This window comes from Athene noctua, chromosome 13 (assembly GCF_965140245.1).
Source record: "Athene noctua chromosome 13, bAthNoc1.hap1.1, whole genome shotgun sequence".
NCBI lineage: Eukaryota > Metazoa > Chordata > Aves > Strigiformes > Strigidae > Athene > Athene noctua.
The window spans coordinates 1,211,025-1,226,441 of NC_134049.1; the positions used below are offsets into that span (position 1 = coordinate 1,211,025).

Sequence of the window (15,417 nt, forward strand, 5' to 3'; positions counted from 1 at the left end):
GTGTGGAAAATGCTTCTGCATGCTCAAATATCAGCATTCCCTGCTGGGAGTCTTTGCCTCTCTGGATGGAATGGGGAGACGATCCAGACTGTTGGCTAAGTGTAGATAGCTACCACTGAGCAAACACAACTTGAGGGTGGGAGAGGGTTGTTTTGTTTCTTCTCGGAAGAAGTTTGACTAATTTTGTGACACAAATTATCTCTGCTTGGTGAGAAGACTTTTAAAGATACTAATTCAGTTTCTTATTACACCCAAAGAAATTACTGGAGCAGCTCCACCTTTGGGAAGGAAGTAGACAGTGTCCTTGGTTCAGATCATCATGTCTGGAACTAAAGTCTGGTCCCTGTCATAGTTCATGATAGTCTTAAGGCTGTTTGCAGTCTGATTGGGAGAGATTTACAAGGCTTGTGCTGGCATTTCAGATTTCTTGGTATGTAGCTGTGCTTTCTCAGGCCTGCTTGAGGGCTGATCTCTGCATTGAGATTACATCATCAGGGGTAATCTTACAGTAACAGAGCCATGGCTTTAAGGACAAGATGGAGTCAGGTATTGATGGGCATGTTAATCAGGCACCAAACCTGAGTTTGCAAGTTGTTTTTTAGTGATGTTATTTTTTTTAGAAGAAATACTGCAAACAGTAAGTGAATCAACTGTTCTTTCAAAAGACAGCAAATAGGTGTGCTGTGATTGCTCATTAGAAGTTACAACACTGTTTTCATTTTGCATACAAACTGGTCTCAAATGTTTTACAGAGTTAAATAACAAGCTAAAATAGGACCAGAAAAAAGAGAGATGCCTTTCATCAGAAGGTCAGAGGTCGTTCCAAATAGTGGGCATTGCAGAAACCAGCTGCTCAGCTCAACTTTGTTACTGTGAACTCACCTTGTCTCAGATTAGTATGGGTCAAGATGTGAAAAGTAGGCCAAGTTCAGGTGGTCACAGTATTATTTACTGGGTTTCAGGGATGTATCTTTTTGCATTTACCCTTTCCTCCTCCACTGGCCTTAGAATATTCAGTCTGAGTTGGATATTGTTTTCTTAACTTCTGTATGGCTTATTTTAGGGAAATCTTAACTGCTTTATGTCCATCCTCTAAAGTATCGGCATCGCTAATGTGTTCATAATATACTGTGGAAAAAAACTGAGGTTCTTTAATTTAAACCACTGTAGGTCTGAATGAGAGTGTTTTTGTATCTAAGCGTCCTGCTACTTCTGAAGGCAACACTGTAACTCCAAAAAAGGCCAAGTCTAATGAGGTTGGTGCTGGAAGCAATTCAGATGTTTCACCTACAGTTAACTCTCCAACAGTAACACCATCACAAAATGTATCTTCAAAAGGTAGGGTAGATCCAATGGCCTAGCTGTCAGTCCATGCATCTGTTTCATGGAAAACGCTAGCACTCTTGTAATGTTGAGTTGATGGGTATTATTAATGCTTAAGGCAGTGTAAATAAGTAGCTCTGTTTTTATGCCTTAAAATAAGAAAAACCTTTCTATGCAAGGATTTACATACCTTTACAAACTAATACACCCAAGGTTATTGCCTATTCAAATTTTACACCTTTATTGTTCTGTAGGTATGTTTGAATTATGTAAAGCAAAGATTTAGTGCCTGTGAAGACAGATGATCAAAATAAATGCCCCTGACCTCATACTCTTCAGATTTTCTATGACAAAGAACTGAATAGAGAGTTTAAACTTTAAAAAACAACCAATATGAAAATCAGGATTGAGAAAGTCCTGTGACTGCTGAATCTATCAACTAATTCTGATTAGATAAAAGGAAGAAAAAAACCCTGACATTGTAGGAATGTCAGGCAAGGCAGCAAGGACTTTGACTGTGAAATCTCTATCTTTGGAGATATTCAGAAGTTGACTGGACATGGCTCTGAGCATCCTGATAAGACTGGACTTGCTTTGAGTGGGAGGTTGGACAGAAACACCTCCACAGGTCCAATCTAAATTATTCTGTGACTCTGTAATTCGACTATTGCAAAGTGTGTTTTGCAGTTCCCCCCTTTCTTTTGCAGCAGTATTTTTGACAGAGCTGAAAATGGTAGTGGGAAGGGAGGAGGGGGATTTAAGTTTCAAAGAGAGGATGTTCCTGGAAAGACCTTTCCCTCCCTACAAGAAGAGAGGTAGTCTAGCTGTTTCAGTGTATTAATAATTGGGTGCATTTTCCTCCTGAGCTTAAAGGTGCTTTCCAGCTTATTGTAATAGATGAGGATTTATTCTGGAGTTTGAGATATTTCCAACCACTTACTCTCTCCTCTAATGTTAAAATGAGGAGTTACCTACAGTGTGATTCTGTTGTCTGGAATCATTTCATATCTGGATTTTTTGCATGTCTTGTTTGCAGCTGGTTTGCTCTCAGACTCTTCCCCAGCAACTAGAAGGAAGTGGCTATAATGTGGACTATTGCAGCAAAAATATTTTCTATTTTCCTCCACCATGTGTTGGGTAAAACAGATACTGTGCTGCAGCCTATAATATACAGACGATAACTGGAGGTTCTCACTAAATGCAGTAACAAAGAATTAGATCATATTCACTGAGAAATTTATGAGTTTGTCTCTAAGCCATCCCATACTAGCAGAGCAATTTCTAATCTGTCACAGAATCCAGCACTGAAGCACTGCAGAACATGCGATCTTGCTGCAGAACCTGTTTTCTTCCAGCTCAGCTTGCACTGAGCTGCGACACGTCAAAGCGTTGTACAAACTCTAATGGTGAAGACTCGCAGCACTGCTTTGCAGTACACCTCTTGCATGGCCATCCACTCATGTGAAGGACTTGCTGCTTAATTACCATTCTTAGCAATGCTGTTATCTTCAAGGAAAACCAGTTCGATTCATGTCTACCTCAGGGACTATGCAAGATTATTTTTGTGAAAAAATGTATAACGCTGTTGCATGGTCATCTCTTAAGTCATACACTTACTCATTCCCTTGTTATAAGGTGGATGTATTTGTGTGTTTATTTTTATTACATTTTTTCATAGCCCTGGCAGAGTACGGTTGACTCTACAGTTGAGATGTTACTTAAAACTCTTCCTTTGTTTAACCTCTTCTTCTAAACTACTTACTCAGCATGGAGTCCTCCAGATCTGTGAATGACTTGAGAATGCAAGAGAACTTCATCTGGAAAAGTAGCTCTCGCTCTGATGTTTTTTGTCAGTTTGGAGAAAACCGGAAGCCTGGGTTTATTCATTAAAGTTTAAGCTAATGCAAAACTTTTTTATTTTTGCTCAGAAGGTATTAATCATTTTATGTTGATAAGAGAAATAGTATTTCCTTTTATTACTGGGAGTAATTATTTAGAGGATTTATTCTCTAGGTTCTCCAAAGACACCTTTGCTCAACAGGAATGATGCATCTGAATAGGCCTAGGTTCCAACCACTGTCCAGAGAAAAATACTCTCATCGTTGAGAACCAGATGGTGAAATTCCCTCCCAAACCCAGTTATCTGAACCCTATTGTGGTGATGATCAGGTCATGGCATAAAACAAGTTTTACATGTTCATTTGAGAATTAAAGTTCTTAAAACAAAAACATTAAAAATCCATTCTGTCTGGGGGGTGGTGGGGTGGTGGTGCAGAGAATTTAATACTTTGCCTCTATCGTGCTACCTTCACTCCCTCCCATTTTTTCCTTATGAAGATTTTGTAAAAGTGGTTTATAGGTCTATATCAAAAAGAACAAACTCAAACTCAGTTTGGAAAAAAGGAAGGGTAGTTAAGATAGTTGTAAAACCTTGCTTATGGTTACTACACCATTTGTAATAATAGTTTTCATTCGAAATTGCATATTTTGCTAGAAAAATAATAAATTGAGTATTATGAGTCTTAATATACTTTAAATTTTACAGGCACAAATGTTGCATCAAGCACCATTAAAAATGGAGGACCGTTTCCACGAGCTTGTCCAAAGTGCAATATTCATTTCAATCTTATGGATCCTCTAAAAAATCATATGAAGGTAAGATATTTCAGGGCTGGTGAACGTTGTAAGAGACTTATGTATGTGGGCTTCTGTTTGGTTATGAAAGTGCCGTGTTTTGATGTGAAGATAGTCAAGGCAGTCTGGCTTCTGGCTATGATCAACCAGAGCCTAAATGCTCCATGTCTTGTAGTCGTGGAGAGGATGAATGGAGTAGGAGAGCTCTTAATCTTGCCACTGTTTTGCCGTATTTTCCAATGAGTTGAGGCATATTTGCTGTCTGTATGATTTCTCTCTGCTACAGCTGTGACTTACTGAACCATTGGCCAGATTCAGGTGAATTTAATGAAGGTAAGTGCCTATAATAATAGGCAGCTGGTTGACCCACATCTGTGTTAGATATCTACTGAGACAAAGATGACAGGGTAAACTTACCTTTTAATCTTAATATATCACTTCATAGCTAAAAAAAGTTAAGCTGAGGGGGAAAACTTAATTGGTGGCTCATATCTGAACACTGTGAGAAACAAAAGCTTTCAGAAACCAAGCATTGCTTAGTCTGCTTATGAAACTACCTGGAAACATTATGAAACATCTGGAAACATTATTTCCTGGAAAATATTTATTAATATTTGGCAAAGATTCATACAGTTCTCAGGCATGTGTATTCCAGTTCTGAGGGCAGAGAAATGGTTTTCCATTCTGTGTACCATGTGAATAACCTGTGCATAAAGGAATACAGACTATGATGTAATAGAAATCTGTGAGGCTCGGAGTTACTGTTAACTCAGATCATTCTGATTTACTGGGCTTGTCGTACCCTAAATGGTAGCTGCTGTCCTCTTGAGCTTCAAATCGCAATTAAGAAACAAGTAAGAGTGGAAGAAAATCAAGGGTTTTATCTTTAGTCATTAATTGTAAAGAATAGTTTTTGCACTGAGTACATCAACTGAATAGAAAGATCATTGAAGTGGTTTTACTTAGTATTATTTAATCAATTTTAAAATTAAAATAGAAAGTAGTCCTGCACAATAAAAGCCACTATTCAGCAGGAGAAAGATACCTGTCCTCTGAAACATTCTGATTTTGTTCACTATTGGAAACTTCATAGCATCTTCTGTATGAAATGTTTCATATTTTTTAAACGTTAAGTTTCATGGTATAGCTATTGGGTTAAACATTTATATACACTTTGACATAAAGAAGCTTGAACAGTGTGGGCTTTGTGACTTAGGATTTCTGATTTTTTTCAGTAATGCTGGAAAGAACTTTTGCAGGTTTCAACGTATGTCCTTTCCAAAGAAATAAAAGATAAAGCTTTCCATTAGGTTCTCAGTAAAATTATGTTTGTCAGCAAAATTCTTGTATAAAAGCTGCTTTTCTAGCTTAAATTAATTTTATGTGAACCTATGAGAATAATCCCTTTTCAGTTTTCATAATATGTAGTGCTTTATTGCCTAGACACTACCTAAAGATCAGTTATTGTTCAAAAGCCTTATGTGAATGTGAATAAAGTCGGTGTGCTGGAGAATTAGTCTTTGTATCTAACTCTAGTTAGTGGCTTCAGTTTTTGAAATGGTGTTGTCATTGATGGAGTTTGGTAAGAGGTACTGATACCTGTGTGTCTCTCTGTGTCTTCTCCTCCCTCCTTCCATCCAGTATTGTTGTCCAGATATGGTAAATAACTTTTTCCTGGGAATGGCCAAAACAGAATGTTCAAGCACAACAAGCAAGACTGCTGAATCTGAGAAAGGAAAATTGATTATGTTAGTTAATGACTTTTATTATGGGAAACATGAAGGTGACACCCAGCAAGTACAACAGGAGCAGAAGACTCATACGACATTTAAGTGCTTCAGTTGTTTGAAAGTTCTTAAAAATAACATAAGGTATTTGAACTCCCTTCCTTAATTGTTTGTTAATCACTACAGCCTGCAGCACTTAGTTTCATGCATTAAAAATTTGTGTGTCTCAAATAGAATTTTTTTTTTTTCTTGAAAACTGATAATATTGGGTGACTGAAGAGAAATTTCAGTATGCATGTATGGCCATAACTTAATGTGTTCACAGATTAGAGTACGAATTTTAATAGTGTCTAACATAAACAGTAGAGTTTTCAGGAGAGCAGTTGTAGGACTTTGGGGTTAGAAAGGGCAACACAAAGTATTTTACAATTTGCCATCTGGATTGATGGTGATATCAGTAGATGTGAGTGTTAATTCCCTTTAGGGATGCACAATGACTAATAGTTGGTGGTTTACTTATGTAACATCTGCTATTTTGATGGAATAATTTTACTTCCAAATGCTGCAAAAAACTTCAGTAAGCTGTTTTAATAGGTAGACAAGTTCATGTCATTGTTTCTTTGGAAGTTAAGGTCATTGAACTTTATTATATGCATTCTTCAAGGGAAGCTGAAGTAGCAGAATGTAAAACTGAAAAATGGACTATTTCTTCAAAGGGCACAGTCTGCAAGTTAAAATTAACAGGTTTATGCTAACATTAGACCCACATTACTGCACAAAACAGAAGTTTCATGTAATCACAAACATTATATTTGTTATTAATCATTAAGTATGAGTAGAAGTGCCAGTAATTTGTCTTAAGCAGCTTGAAAATGTTGTATGTTGTTAGACTTCAAAAGAGTTTACTCTCACAATTTTATAGTTCTTGTTAATTATGGCATTTCTTCCCTTGCAATTTATCTTAAGAGCAGTAAACTGTTTGATATGTCCGAGAGGTTTTTCTTTTGTTTTTGTATGCATAATACTTTTCAAATAAGCCTTTCTTGCAGTAGCATGAAAAGTAGTCCACAGAAAGAATACTTTATTAAGATACTGCGTTTATTTTAGAAACTATTTTTCAGGCACTGTTTTCTACTCAGCATTATACTGTATGCTATTGGTGCTATGGTGCCTGTGTGTTCCACAGCAAGTCATTAAAAATGAGCACTTCATTTTTTCTTTTAATTTCTCTAGAGTTGCCTTTCAGTGATAGTGATTTTTGCTGTAACTTGGTGGCGGTATACCATAGTTCTGTAACTTCAGAATTTTTATTCCAAGGTGTATTTTACACCTTTAACCATTTATAGTGGACAAAATAGATACATAGCACCTCTGTACTTTTAGTGGAAGTTCTCTGGACCTTAGTTCAGAAAAGCACAAAGTAATTAATCAGGGTAGTCCCCTTATTCCTTTAAAAGATCTATAGTTGAACACAGCATTGAAATAATGTTCTGTTAAGATAACATGCAGTACTGGTGTCAATTCCTTTCTTCTGCATGGGTACCTGGGTATCTTCAGTTAAGTCGTCTCTTTTTTTTTTTTCTTTCTTTTAAAGCAACTGCATGATATTAGAAGCTTGAGCTCAGGAAACTATTCTCCTTTCTCATTTGTCTTTTCCAGTTCCAAGGTCACCACTTTGAGAACTATATTCCTTTTGTGAGCGTGACCTAGTTTCCTCTGCCTGTACTGCAATGAAGCACATTCAAAATAGAACCGTTTTGGAAGTTTAACAGTAGTGGGTTGTGCAGCTAACCTGTCCTTGTGTAGTTCCACCAGTAACTCTGACCCGCCCAATGTTGTCATGGGTCCCCAGGCTTCTCACCCAGCATAGGTCCCTACTACAGATAGGTGGATGTATTGATGGGGAAAAGGTGGTAACGTACCACCAAGCTTCTTGTGCTCTTCTGCTTGTCAGCTGCCCAGTGTCATTCTTTGATAACTGTCCTTCATGAGGACTTGAGGTGCTTTCAGATAAAGCTATAATGACCTAGTTGCAGATATGTTCTTGCTACTGAATAGTTTTCAGCAGAGCTAAAGTTACACTTGTTTCAGAATGTGGCTTTGAGACTGGTGGTGGTGAAGTGTGAACAGCTGATACGTTTTGTTGTTGTTGCCTTTGCTCATTTGCCTTTATTTCAAGGCAAGAATTGTCTAAGCAAACATGAAAAATGCAATAGACTGCTTCGTCTTAGAATATATTTTGGGTATGTTGCATGTTCCTTACAATAGTCAAGATTTCTTGTTAAGCTTTGAAAGATGATTTCTGGCATAGTCAGCTGCTTTAACTTTGGGGTTTTTTTTTAATATTTTTTTGTAAATTGAGAAGTCATTGGAGAGTAAAGTTTCTAAAGAATTCTCTACATCTTGCATGTGACATGTCATATATAGTGAATGTTAAAATGTCAATTTTTTTCACCTTTTTGCTGTCATTGAAAGGTTTATGAACCACATGAAACATCACTTGGAGCTTGAGAAGCAGAGCAGTGAAAGCTGGGAAAGCCACACCACCTGCCAGCACTGTTACCGGCAGTTTCCCACCCCCTTCCAGCTGCAGTGCCACATTGAAAGTACACACACGCCTTACGAGTCATCTAGTAAGTTGGATTGTAACACACTGAACTTTTTTGTAACCTAAATTTTTTAGATATTTTCTGACTTTGCTGGTTTTTAACTTCAGAATAAAGCTATTTTACTTTAAGAGCAGTAACCTTGAGATTTAAAATAGGAGCTTACCGCTCATTCAGCTTATGTTCGGGCAGTGTGCGTGGGGAAAAAAACTTAAGAAGCATTTTGGTTTTTTAATTGAAAGCTTCAGGAATTCATGTTATTTAAGGACCTTGCACTCATTGCTTCCTGAAATTGTACATGGAATTTCTTCTGAAGAGTAGAATAATTGTTAAATTGCTTTACCTTTATACATATATACATACATATTATCATTTATCTCCTTATGACCCCAATTTTTCTTTTCTCATTTTTCACTTTTTCTAGCAATTTGTAAAATCTGCGAATTATCCTTTGAAACAGAGCAAGTTCTTTTGCAACATATGAAGGACAATCATAAGCCAGGTGAAATGCCGTATGTTTGCCAGGTATCTCAGAATGACCATTTTGTATTCAGATTACACACACCCCCCAGTCTTTACTGTCAATAAACTTTTAATAAGAAAGTCAACCTTTTTGTTTTAGGTATGCAACTACAGATCCTCAGCTTTTTCAGATGTAGAAACACATTTTAGAACAGTTCATGAAAATACGAAACACTTGCTATGCCCGTTTTGCCTCAAAGTAATTAAAATTGGAGCACCATATATGCATCATTACATGAGACATCAGGTAAACAAATATTTTCAATTCTTAACACAAGAAAAATGTGATATATATGTAATCTGGGGGAAAAAAAGGTGTAATTGATTTGTATGGCTGTTACTGGATAGGAAGAGTTAATAAAACATGGTAGAATTGTGACTGCTTCTTTTGAAGAGTCTTTAAGAGTATTACTAGACTGTCATGTGTCTGTGTGACAGCAACTCCCTGTTTAAAAAAAAAAATTTCAGAATATACTTGAAAGAATATCTCTGCTATTGGTTTTCTTCATTAAGGTGTAGTGATCTGCTTTTCGTGAGGTTGCTATCTAACCTTTCAGTAATTCAAGGAGAGAAAAAGATTATGAAGTACTGTGTCTTCTTGTAACTGGTAACCTGGTTCATCCTCCTTAGTAATGACACGGCCTTGCGTTTTCAAGTATTTAAATATTCTTTCTTTAATTCCTACACATTGTCTTGGCTTTGTACGAAATTACAAGTTTGTCCAGTTCATGTTTTAGAAACTGGATGACCATTGCTTGAAACAAGCTAGGGCTGGAGTTTTGTTTGTCATGACATTATGCTTACTATAGATTGTCTTCCATTTTTGAAAGAAAAAAGGAATATATCGTTGCACTAAGTGCAGACTGCAATTTTTGACATGCAAAGAAAAAATGGATCACAAGACTCAGCATCACCGAACATTTAGGAAACCCAAACAGTTAGAAGGATTGCCTCCTGGAACAAAGGTAAGTGTTCATACAGAAAAAATAGAGGAGATGAAGGAAAAGTAATTACTGGTAGAGAAAAGAGTGGAATAGAAAGAAGTGTTTTTCTCCTTTATTTTCCACAGCACAGTTTTGTTTGGTTTGGGGGTTTTTGCTACCTCTAAAACTAAAACTCTAAAAAATAGTCCTGTTACAAGAATTGCAAAGCATAGTTTATGCTTTCTTTCTGGTGATCTTTGGTGTTCCTCTCCCTATTCTTCCATTCAGGTGTAGTTCAGTCAGTGTTGCTGCTTTCTTGAACTGTTAGTTAATTTGCCCCCTCTCATTTACCCCTTCTTGTGCTAAGAGAAAAGGAGATCGTCTGGAAGTTGGTCAGAGGGGTCTGCATCACTTTTTGTGGAAGATTTTCAACCTGTGGAAGGTGGTGGCAAAAATCTTACAGAGTACAAAGCCTACTTTTCCATAGACAGTATGTGCTTAATACTGAGTTCACCAAGGTTTTTTTAGCTCTAGCATCTGAAGAGGAAAAAAATCCCCACAATTTCTTTTAAGTGGTTTATGAAGTAAACTTGGGTCCTCTCAGAACACTTTGTCTATCCTTAAATCATTCTTCCATTTCTTGAGAAGGAACCACTTAGACTAGGATTTTTCTGTAGATTTAAGGACTTTATCCAATGTTTTTTTTAATGAAATATGAAGATATATGTCCTTTCAGTTGAAAAGAAGAAAATTCACATTTTGATCATCTCTTCACAGTTCATTTGCTGTGGAATCAGAAAGGAAAAATGACTGAGGTTGATGTTGATTGTGTGGTTTGGCAGAACGTAAAGCACTGGTGCTCTAGTCTGTGACAATACCTCAGTTTTCTGAAGATTTCAGGGTCTTCGTGATCTAATAAAAGCTTAGATTAGGTTATAATTTTGGTATTAGTAGACCTGGACAGAATGTAGATGATGAGACTGAGTTTGGAACCAGGCTTAGAAGGTGAGGTGCTTCTAAACTACGATTATGGGCAAGGGGTATAATTTGGAGTCATGCTGCAAGTGAAAACTGGAAAAATGGAACTTAAGGGCAAGAGAAGGGAGTGCAGTAATGCCAGATGAGAGGTCAGAAACCAGCCTTAGTCCTTGGGGGGTCTAGGATGTGGAGCAAATAGGAAGGAAGGAGGTAAACTGGCTAATCATGAGGCTACAAGACACAGGGCTTTTGTTAAATCCAGGCACTGATAGGACTGTTTGATACTATTCTTAGTAAGGCTAATTGATCTGACCCTTCTGTTTCTTTTCCATACCTACGGTTTTTTAAGAAAGCAGGATGTAGCCAGTTGCAGGTCTGGGAAGAGAGCAGTGTGTTTTGTCATGGCAATTTCCACCAAAACAGCTTTTTAAGCATCCAGTAGACTGTTGAGGTTAGGTTTACTCTTTTGTATTTCTCTAAGCAGTCTTTACTGAGGAGTGTTTCTTATAATTTTTGTTCTAAAGTGGCTTAAACGTTGAGAAAAATAGAAATGGGAACTTATCTTAAATCTAAATAATTTTTTTAAATTTCATACTCGTAGGTGACTATTCGAGCATCTATTGGATCTCTTCAATCAGGATCATCAGCTACATCTTCTGTTAGTACGAGCACTTCCACGTTTCAGTTATCACCTAAAGCTAAAAATACAACCACTAAAAATCATAACAAATCTAATACAAATAAGTCAAAAGCTAAATCAAAATCAACTACATCAAGGAAGCAAAATGCATGGACCAACAGCAAAAAAAAAAAAGAAGTTACAAATACAGCATTGCATAATTTAAGGTAAAATATGAGTATTAAACATATCTTTAAGTATACTTTGAATATAAATAATGATTTAATTATCTTTCAATAACTTCTAATATTGCAATATAGAAGATTTGTCATTGCCATTTTGCAGAAAAATCGCTCACATAAGCTTTTCAAATACTGGTACTGTGATTCTAGTTCTGTATCTTCATTCACCAGTTTTGGTGGTGGTAGAGTACTTTATGATGGAAGAACTGATGTTCTGGAAACTCTTACGTGCAAACTTAGAATTTTTCTCTGCATAGAGCCACAGACTCTTGAAATACTGGCTCATTAGGCAGATTTATGTTTAAAATTGACCTGTGGAGGGAAATACGTCTGCCTGGGTGTTCTCTGCAAGTTTTCTTATGGAGGGAAAAGTCTTTTCCTCCTTCCATTTTTTTAAGGGTTTTATTTGAATCTGCTATTTAAAAGGTTAAGTCTTGTCTGTCCTAGCAGATACCTTAATTTGGGAGCTACCAAATCAAAATCGAGAAAGTAAAAGCAGGCTGTTGGGAGAATGCTGTCCTTATGTTTACTTACAATTTGCCTGGGGTTTGCTATCCTTATATTAATAATTTAATAGGTTTTTTATCGACTGGAACGTAATGTCATTGGCTGAGTTAGCAGTTTTCTTTGTCAAAGATTGTATCTGTCTCCCTTCCAATAAGGTGCTAATGCTCCCAGTGTGTAGCTGAGACATCCAAACACTGCCAGCAGAATTGGGGGAGAGCAGGATTGCATTCTTGCTTTGTGGATATTTCAAAGCTCATGGGGAATATCAGGGGTGACAGGAAAGCCAAAGGTTTTTTTCTGTGTGTTCTGGTGGATGAAGCATTTATTTGAAATGTTTCTCAAGTACACAGAGACAACAGCTGCAGCTGAAGTTGGAGGTGCTCATCTACTGCAGTATCTTTTTTCCAGTAGTGGCCAATAGCAGATGCTTACATTAACTTTCACTCTTTTATTAAGGTCATAATGACAGTATAATTCAAGAAAAAACAAAGTTTTCTTCATGTGGGCTAACATAACTCATTAATAATAAGTATTTAAGTGATGCGTTTTTAAGTTCTTCATTTTTTCCCCTAATGTAGGCAGGCTTGCTACTGATTTAAAGCAAAAAGTTAGTAATAGTTATCTTGTCTTAAAGGGTTTATATTAACTATTAACTTTTTCATATTACTGTTAGGTATCGTTTGGGAGCTCACAAATGTATTGAGTGTTACTCAGAAATAAAAGATTTTGCAAGCCATTTTCCTGCTTACGTCCACTGTAGCTTATGCAGATACAACACTAGCTGTAGCAAAGCCTATGTGAATCACATGATGAGGTAAGAACTCTTCAAAGTTTTTACTGAGTTATCAAATAGTTCCTAAATTCATATAAGGTGTGTTAAGCTTTTCTATTAGCTGAATTTTGAACTGGGTTGTAGGACTGTCAGGGAAATGTCTTAAGGTTGGATTTTTACTTTGTAATGAGGGCCTAAACCCCATGTCCATGTTTTGCCTTAAAAACCCAGTGGTTCAGGCAGTGTTCCGTCTTTGCTTCAGAATTTCTATGGCATCTTCCATAACCATTTCAGCCCGGCTTAAATAATGACTAATTGTTGTGTGCTGCTGGGTTTCAGATGGAATGCCTCATCTGACTTTAGAAGTGCTGAATGCATACAGCCACAGTTACTGCTGGTGAAATCTGTGCTCAGATACTATGTAAAGGATGTTCCAATAGCACAGTCGAGTGGATACTTTTTCATATACTACTTCTGGTCATCTGTAAAAATAACATCTCATTTTGCAGGAGGTTTGTCACTGATTTTGAGACAGTGTAGAATGTTAGTGATGACAGCTGGAAAAAAGCCTGTTAAGAAAACAAATGCATTAGTTTTCAGAGCAATAGAGTTATACTATGCAATAGTTAGGCACAGGTCACGTAGCAGTGACAAGAAAATTTTGAGAACCTATTTGTTAATCCTGTGCCCTGAACAAGCCAAATTGTGGGGAAAAAAACAGAATGCAATTGTCTTTTTGAATACATGTATGTATAAAATGCCTTGACATGTTTGAATGCTAGAGTTCTTGAATTTATGACCTAAGTCTTTACAAGTTTTTTAATATATTTTGTATGTTGACTTATTCGTATTAATTTCAATGCTCATGTGAGTCCTAGGCTGAAATAGTTACATACTTTTATGGATATAGTCTACTGATTGCATGTTTAAATAATAAAAATTAATGTGCATGGTTCTGACCGTGCAAGAGTAAATTTACTGGGAAGGGGAGAGGGGAATCTAAGGTAAACTGTTGCTGCTGCTGCCCTTGTTCAGGGTGTACTGCAGTAAACCAGCCAGGCTTTTGCACTTTGTCTCCTTGGTGTACTCATGCTTCCGCTACCTTGACCCCTTGCAGCACCTCTCATCACCTGTTTTGGTGAGTGTAAGGAAGAGGGGATGGCGAGGAGGAAGTCTGACAGAGGGAGGGTGTTTGTGCAGTGACAGCCCCCATACCTCAGCTTCTTGCTTGTGCTTTTGTGCGGGAGTACAGTGTTGGCACATATTCAACCTGCATATGAGAACTTACAGGTTGTCTGAAATTGGAAGCCATCTCTTTAGGAAGCATGAGTTCAAAGTTTGGCAGCTTCCCTGGAGCACTGTATAGCTACAACCATGGTGGTGCTGCAAGAGCTGAGCTGCTGATGGAAACGATGGAACTATGTTCTTGCAAGACTGTGCTGACAAATTTAAGCCTTGGCCCTCCCAAACTAGTTATTTACAAGACAGTGTTTTGAACTAGAGCTGAGATTCACAAACCTTTAAGCTTTCAGCAATGTAATGTTTTGGAATAATGCAGGTCAATAACTGAGCCTTCTATTTTTGTGCATTGTCCTAAGCAAATGCAATACCACATGCAGAGTAGGGGATGTGTGGAGTACTGTACTCAAAAAAAAAAAAAAAAAAAAAACCAATCTAAGTGGTAATGTTTTCTTGTATTTAGTTTTCACAGTGCTCGTCCAAGTAAAAGATTTTGGATCTATAAGAAGCATTCAGAAGAGCTACGGTAATCCAGCTTTTTTCAGTCACAGATCATTATGTTTTTACTTTCTGACAGTGAACTGATTAGTTAAATGAGATTGGAGCCTTCTGAGTTTCTTGGCTTCCACAGTTTAGAAGGAGCAGGGAAATAAAAGCATTAGTTCTTCCACTAGCAGTGCTCGATTCAATGACAAACATTTGTTATTTGTCCACATTTAGTAACATTTTTCTTAACTTATTTCTAAAAATATTATTATTTCTTTATTTTTCAATTATTCGTAATGTGCAAAATGGGGGGGGGGGGGGGGGGTGCGCAAGGAAAACAAATAAACCAGCCACACAAAAAACCCCAAACAAAACCCACCAAACCAGAGAAACTCATGCTTTACAGATAAATTTCTGTCTAAAGTGGTGTTCTTTGTACTGCATCCAGCTTGGAGATACCCTGGTCATTGATAGGGATTTCCAGGTGCTAGCTGCAGTATAAAAAGTAAGAATATGTTTTTGTGAGTTATCTGAAGTTGCAGGAGACTTTAATTATTTTTGTATCATCTGTCCAGTTGCTGAAAGTTAAGAAAAGTGTTTTCACAGCCATGTTGTGTTTATACTTCCTTCTTAATGTCTCTTCTCTAGAGGTGTGACTGTAGTGTGTCTTAACTGTGATTTCCTGACTGATGTTTCTGGCTTAGACAGCATGGCCACACATCTGAGTGAAAGCCACTCTCATACTTGTCAAGTTGTTATAGAGAAAGGTGAGTACATAGAATGTCTTTTTTATATAGTGTGTATATAGATATAAATACTTGCGTGTGGATGTCTGTGTT

At 37.1% G+C, this 15,417-nt stretch overlaps 1 protein-coding gene across 10 annotated transcripts in view; it reads left to right on the top strand.

Annotated features, from left to right (window-relative positions):
* Positions 1-15,417, top strand: part of ZNF280D (zinc finger protein 280D) — a 52,270-nt gene that overhangs the window by 18,356 nt on the left and 18,497 nt on the right. For 8 of the 10 annotated variants that reach the window (XR_012634449.1, XR_012634450.1, XM_074916632.1 and 5 more), the window contains 11 exons: positions 1,171-1,338; positions 3,869-3,978; positions 5,599-5,828; positions 8,160-8,317; positions 8,715-8,815; positions 8,913-9,059; positions 9,643-9,777; positions 11,315-11,559; positions 12,755-12,895; positions 14,556-14,618; positions 15,227-15,345. Coding sequence is in view for 8 of the 10 variants with exons in the window: in XM_074916632.1 (XP_074772733.1) it covers positions 1,171-1,338; positions 3,869-3,978; positions 5,599-5,828; positions 8,160-8,317; positions 8,715-8,815; positions 8,913-9,059; positions 9,643-9,777; positions 11,315-11,559; positions 12,755-12,895; positions 14,556-14,618; positions 15,227-15,345 (1,617 nt within the window). In the remaining 2 variants the exon portion in view is untranslated. The remainder of the gene's footprint in view (positions 1-1,170; positions 1,339-3,868; positions 3,979-5,598; positions 5,829-8,159; positions 8,318-8,714; positions 8,816-8,912; positions 9,060-9,642; positions 9,778-11,314; positions 11,560-12,754; positions 12,896-14,555; positions 14,619-15,226; positions 15,346-15,417) is intronic. The other 2 variants (XM_074916630.1, XM_074916631.1) reach the window with 1 other exon arrangement.